The sequence below is a fragment of the Camellia sinensis genome, chromosome 13 (assembly GCF_055761805.1).
Source record: "Camellia sinensis isolate YWXY chromosome 13, ASM5576180v1, whole genome shotgun sequence".
NCBI lineage: Eukaryota > Viridiplantae > Streptophyta > Magnoliopsida > Ericales > Theaceae > Camellia > Camellia sinensis.
In genome coordinates, this window is record NC_138973.1 from 40,955,778 (window position 1) to 40,962,435 (window position 6,658).

A 6,658-nucleotide genomic window follows, 5' to 3' on the forward strand; every position below is an offset into this window, starting at 1 on the left:
ACTAATTAATGCATATACTAGTGTACCAATTAGTGTTCTGCAATTATTATGAACTCCACCAATTATACAAAGTACAAATACTCAAAACCTCTAAAATTATGCCACATCATCTGTTAGTATATTAGTTAATACATTAATTAGTACACATAACATTATTTATTTTGAAAACATGACAAATCTCAAATGAAGCAAGTTAAAAAATACTTACGTTTGTTTGGTTTTAGTTTTCAGAAAACAGTCTTTAGAAAATTTTTAATTTTTAATTTTTCGTATTTTAAAATTTTTAATAAATTTTTTTAATATTTTAAGCAATTTTTTTTTTAATTTTTAGACACACCTAACATAAATACACTTAAAAAGTATAATATTTGTGAAAAAATATTTAAAAAATACACTAAATACCAAAAAATACAAAAAAAAAAGAGAAAATTTAGTACATTTTTCGTATTTTTGTGTATTTATTAATTTTTTAAAATATTTTTTCACAAATATTTTATTATTTAGATACATCGAAGTAAGGTGCATCTAAAAAAGTAAAAAAATTGCTTAAAATTTTAAAAATATTAACTAAAAACTAAAAAATACAAAAAAAAAAAAAACTTAAGCTCTATTTGGTTTAGATTTCAAAACATAGTTCCACCACTTATTTGAGTGTGATATTTGGTTGTAGTTTTCAAATCATAATTCTACACCAATTTCTCAAAACTCATTTCAAACTATAATCATTACTTTTCAAAACTCATAACCAAACACACAACTCAAAACTCTTTTCAAAACTCAAATTTTTTTTTAAAAAACTGAAATGAAACCAAACATATTATCTCACTTAATCTACTAATAAATCTCTCACCCAACGTCATTTTAAACTATTCATTGATTGATAACACTATATGATTATCACGACTATGCCCAATAATCACATAAACTATAATTGCTAATAAAATTCATTATTGAAGCTACTGAAACAGGTTCACGATTCATACTGCATAGTACAATAAGACAAATCCAACAAACATTCACGCAAAGAAATTAGCTAATACATAACCAACCTGAACCCATATTATTTACTAAGTGGCAATGTGGCTTCAATTTTTATGCGGGTGGAGGCGAATTGGGAGGCCACCTTCAGGAAATGGTACTGGTTTGAATATTATTTTATCATTTGGGATTAACTTGCTCCATTTGAACCTTATCACCAGATTATGCATAAAAGCAAGCATAACCAATCGGGCATACTCTTTTCCAGGGCACATCCGAGGTCCTCCTCCGAACGGCACAAAAGTAAATGGTAACGGCCCATCTCCTTCAAACCTTGTTGGATCAAATTTATCTGGATTTGGAAAGAACGCTGGATTTTTGTGAGTTGAGTGCACACTCCAACATGTCTGCAACAAAAAGAAAATGCAAACAATTCAATGAAATTATTAGAAGGCACATGTCCCAATTATTTGGCTCACAAAACCATTAATTAAAAGACAAATGTTAATAAAATGTCATACAACATAGATTAATATCAGAATTGGGATGAAGAAAAGTGAAGAAAGATACAAAACTTTTCTAGAATTGATGAAAAGTGTTTTGAAATTGATGAAAAATTTATAGTGTTATTTCTGATGCCAATTTGCATGCACCAAACAAAGTACTTACAGCCTCTTCCACAACCCTTTCACCAAGCTTGCGCGTGGGAATAATCGAACTTGTGAGCTTGGATTTGTTTCAAGCGGCCAATCTATTACTCGGCCAACCCCCTTGGGGTTCCCTTTTTGTTTTAATCATATTCGAATTTGAATTTTATATGTAATAGTCAAATTTGAGCTTTTATTATCTGATAATAGAGAATAAACTCTCCAATTCAAAATCCAAACTAAAGAGAAGTAGAACTGCTAGTAAAAACATATATACCTTCCATCCTTTTGGAATAGTAAAACCAGCAAAAGTGAAGTCGGTTAAAGCCTCCTTGAAAGCTAGTGGAGCAGGTGGTGCTATCCTCATTGCCTCACATGCTACATTCCAAGTGTACCTCATTTTTTGGATGTCCACCCAATTTAGCGATTGTCCTGGTTCTTTTGATTTTGCTATCTCCATTTGTTCTGGAAATATATCAAAACATTGTAAGAATAGTAGGAGTATTGAAAGAGATGGATTAATTGTAGTATTAATATATATTACCTTTGAAGACTTCATTGTAGAAATGGGGATACTCAGCAAGATACTTGAGGATGAAAGTAATGGTAACAGACGCAGTTTCATAGCCGGCAATGAGTTGGCCTACGATCTTGTCAGCAATTTCCACATCATTCATGAACTTGCCATCCTCATCTGGTGTGACGATCAAGTGTGACAGCAGGTCTCGAACGATGATCGAGTCTTTGTTGTGTTGTTGTACAGCCATTTTCCTCTCTTTTATCAGCGTCAATAGCTCCTTGCGGATCAGATTCGCGTCCTTAATGGCTCTGTTAAAACTTGTGCCTGGAAAATCTATAGGCACGGACATCATCCCAGCAATCACGTTGCCAAATCGATTGTCAAATTTGGCCACCTACACAGACCAGTCACATATCTTTAATCCACTTTTATAGAATAATGTGACAGTAATATTTTTCAAAATATAAACCCTTTTAATGAGCCATTTCTTCAAATGTGTTTATTTTTCACATATAGCTTCCCCAAAAAATGACAACTACTCAGATAAATGTTACGAAAAACATTAAGAAGTAAAATCAATCATTACAAAAAATTAAGATTTTAGATACCAAAATTTAGAGATAAAATTATTTTTTAGGGATCAAATATTTTTAATGGGAAAAGTGTCGTCATTATATTTTTAGCAACGAAAATTGAACATTAGTGATGAATTATTATCAGATTGGGACCAAATTTTTTGTCTAAAAAAATAAATTATTTTGAGATCAAATTTTTTTGTCCCCTATTTATTAGTGACATTTTCAAAATTTTATCCCTAAAAACCTTGTTTTTGACTTTTCGGGACAATTTTTTAGCGACTATTCTCACGACGATAAAAATTGGTCCTTAAATGTCTTTTGTAATAAAATTTTCATTTTTAGAAATCAAAAAATTTGACCTCTAAAACTCTTATATGTTGTAATGAATATATCATTTATCATCCATATCATTTGTTAATAGTTATCTCAATTATTTTATATAATTTATTACGAGAAATTACAAATCCCGCTTACCTATCAAATCAATAAAATTGATGGTATTTTTTTATATTGAGATGATAATATAAAGAACAATATTGTTTTTGATTTGATGGCCAACAATGAAATATGATATTAGAGTTGATAATCAAATTTGTATGTGAATCTCATGGCCTCCGTATAATTAAAAGGGTTACTTACACACCAGTGGCAAGTTAAGAAAATAAAATAAAATAAAATTTACATATTCATTAAAAAGTTTACTAATATTTATTAAGTTTTTCAATGATTTATAATTATTTTTTCAAAAATTATTTCTTCTAATAAAAATTACTTACACGTGTTTAGCTCACTTATAAAGAAAAGTCCAGCAAAATCCAATCTTTGGAGTGTGAATACATGGCGTGAACAAAATATATTCCTTCATTGCTTAAATCAATGAAGTGGTTCTACAAAAATTGTGAAATTGAACAATAGAAAAGTATGTTTTATTCATACATTATGAACAAATTCGTACTCCTGAACTTTATTAGCCTTGCTAATTGTTAGATAAAGATAAACTCAAAATTATTTTCGGAAATAACTATTTTAATTAGATTTTTTGATTTTTTAAGAAAAAATTGTATAGAAAAATACATGTGAGGTTGTTTGGGTGTCCTAAATAAGTGCATTTTTTGACTTTTTAGATTAAAAAGTAGTGAAAAAAAAGATGATTGTTTGGGATAACTTTGTCTTTTTACAAAAAAATATGTATTTAAATATTGTATAAAATAACAAAATTACGTTTTTATCTCTACATATATAAATATGTATTGACAACGATGGTACATGAAGACAGTACGGTGGCAACAAGAGATATAAGAAAAACTTGCCTACGATGCTGTTTACACAGAACGGTGTTGTTTGGCCCATGGAGACCCACCACGGGTCCCGTTGTGATAATCAGAATCGATCAATGTGTAGAAATCATCAAGTATTATATAATTGTGAAAAATAACGTTGATCGGATATCGATAGCTATCTGATCGGATTAGTTTTTTGTCAACTGTTACTTTGTGCACCGACTGTTTTTTATATAAAATTGATTTGATCATATAGTTATTGATATTCGATCAACGCGATCTTTCACAAGAAAATAGTACTCGACGAGTTCTACACATTTAACAGTTTAGATTATCATAAAAAACCTATAACAGGCCCCTACGAGCCGAATAACACCGTGCTATGTAATTTTTGTGTGCACCTTCTTTTCAAGCTCACCATCACTTCATACCACTGTGTCACGTAGCCATGATGTTGGTTTGCACCTTTTTTGGGAAATTTATATATATATATATATTTTAAATAATGATCATTTTTTGACTTTTATAATAACTTTTTAACTTTTTTTCAAACACCCCAATCTGTCCTAAGAATAATTAACTTTTTTTGTAATAAGTTTTTGATTTTTTAACTTAAAAAAAGGTTAGTTTTCAAACTTGCCTTCAGTTATTAGTTCAACTCTGATATTAGCTAGTTAACCACCGCCAAATCAAACTCTTAATCTTACCTGTTTAGAGTCTGTAACATTCAGTAGAAGTTGACAAGCCAACTCAAAAGTAAACTTCTTAGCCATATCAATAACCACCACTTTATCCCCCTTTGGAGCCCATTCATTCTCTATATGTTGCTTCGCCACAGCATCCATAACCGGTATGTGCTTCTGAATCGCTTCCAGCTTCAAAAACCCGGAAACCAAGTTCCGGACTCTCTTTGATTCCTCGACTTGCAAGGATGCAGACGAGGTAGCAAGAGAGTTCAGAGGAGAAGTACCCTCCGACAAGAATATTTTGTTGAAAGACTTTGGCCACCAAGCCCCGACTAGCTTATTCTCGTTGGCAAACAAGAACTTGTGCGCTTTTGGGCCACAAAAGAAGGTCATTTTACTGTCACCAAACAGGGAGGTTCTGAATATGTCCGGGCAGTGTCGTTCCATTCTGTCGTGTAGAAATTTTTCGGGGCGACCCTTTCGGCCTATCAGGAGGAGATCTAGAGTTTCTCCTATAATAGGCCATCCTGTTTTGCCTGGTGGAAGATTTGCACTTTCACTTGAAGATTTGGTGGTGAAGAAGAGGAATAGAATGGTGATTATGATGACACAAAGCGATGTGTAGAGTAATGTGGGAGACAATGCAGAAAGGACAGGGAGATCCATAATTGGCAAGTGGTGGGGGGTAAGGAATGAGCGAAAAATGTACATTGCCGGGGACGTATTTATAGAGTAGAGGAGGGGTTCGGTTTTGCTGCTATAAATTCCATCCGGTCCTGCAAGATGCTATTTGGGTTCATAGGGCTTACTATGAATCTTATTTTGAAATTATTTATTTTATTAAATATTTTGTGTATGTCCATTTTATTAGATATTTTATCTATTTCATTTAAAAATAAATAAATAAATAAAGTCAATCAGATTATCGTAATCTCTTTAATTTATTTGTTATTAAAAAATAAATATTTATTTTTAAAAACATAATTATTTAATGTGATAAATTAAATAAATTATAATTATTGACACGACCTAATTTTATTTAATTTTTAATAAAATATATTAAGTGCCTAACAAAATAAATATTTTAAATAACTAAACCGGAACTCAAAGTAGATCCCTCGAATCGAAATAGTAGTACCTACGAGCAGAAGGGAATCCTCCTCTAAAAAAAAATTGAACCCAATATTAAAACAAAATTAAATAATATTAAATCTAAAGGAATATTAAATCTTTCAAGTTTTTTTTTGGAGGCAAATTATCATCCTTATAGTTTAGAATTTGTATCACTTTCGTCGCTAATTTTTCAACTATGATATATTTGACATTAAATTTTGAATCTCGTTTTAAATAAGGACAATTGAAAATAGCATTGCTCCATTTTAATGACAAAGTTATTAATTTGATAAAATTAAATTAATTTGTCAAAAATAAATGTTAAAAAATTATTTTTAAATTTTTAAAAATTATATTACCGCCAAAGATAAAATCATATAAAAATGATAAATTTTTTACATTTTTTTACCAAATTAATTTTTAATATGTGTTTGGATGATAATCATGTAATTAGTAGTTGTTTTTGTTGATAATTTTGGATGGTTAACATGTAATATATGGTTGTATTTGTTGTTAATAGATTTTTTTTTTTTAATGATTATCATGTAATGAATGGTTAATATATGAAATGTTTTTAGTTTTGATTTTTTATAAGGACATCAAAATTATCGTCATATTTGATTTTTGAAAAAATTGAAACTAATTTAACGAAAATAAATGTCAAAAGGAATTATTTAAAAAAATTCTTTCTATCCTCCCAAAAGATAAAATTATATAAATATGATGTGTTTTTAATTTTTTTTTCACCAATTAAATTTTTAGTTTCGTAGAAAAAACTTCTGAAAATAAATTCTAAAAATTAAACCAAACAAAATTTTATAATTAAGAAAGTTTCAGTATTATTCATTAAAAAAAG

General features: G+C 29.5%; 1 protein-coding gene across 1 annotated transcript; it reads right to left on the bottom strand.

Annotated features, from left to right (window-relative positions):
* Positions 1-921: 921 nt before the first annotated feature.
* LOC114278205 (beta-amyrin 28-monooxygenase) lies at positions 922-5,501 on the bottom strand. The gene is made up of 4 exons (XM_028220212.2): positions 4,711-5,501; positions 2,170-2,539; positions 1,903-2,090; positions 922-1,385 (listed from the first exon to the last, which is right to left on the bottom strand). The coding sequence occupies exons 1-4, from the start codon at positions 5,398-5,400 to the stop codon at positions 1,086-1,088; spliced, it is 1,548 nt and encodes a 515-aa protein (XP_028076013.2). The 5' UTR covers positions 5,401-5,501; the 3' UTR covers positions 922-1,085.
* Positions 5,502-6,658: the final 1,157 nt, after the last annotated feature.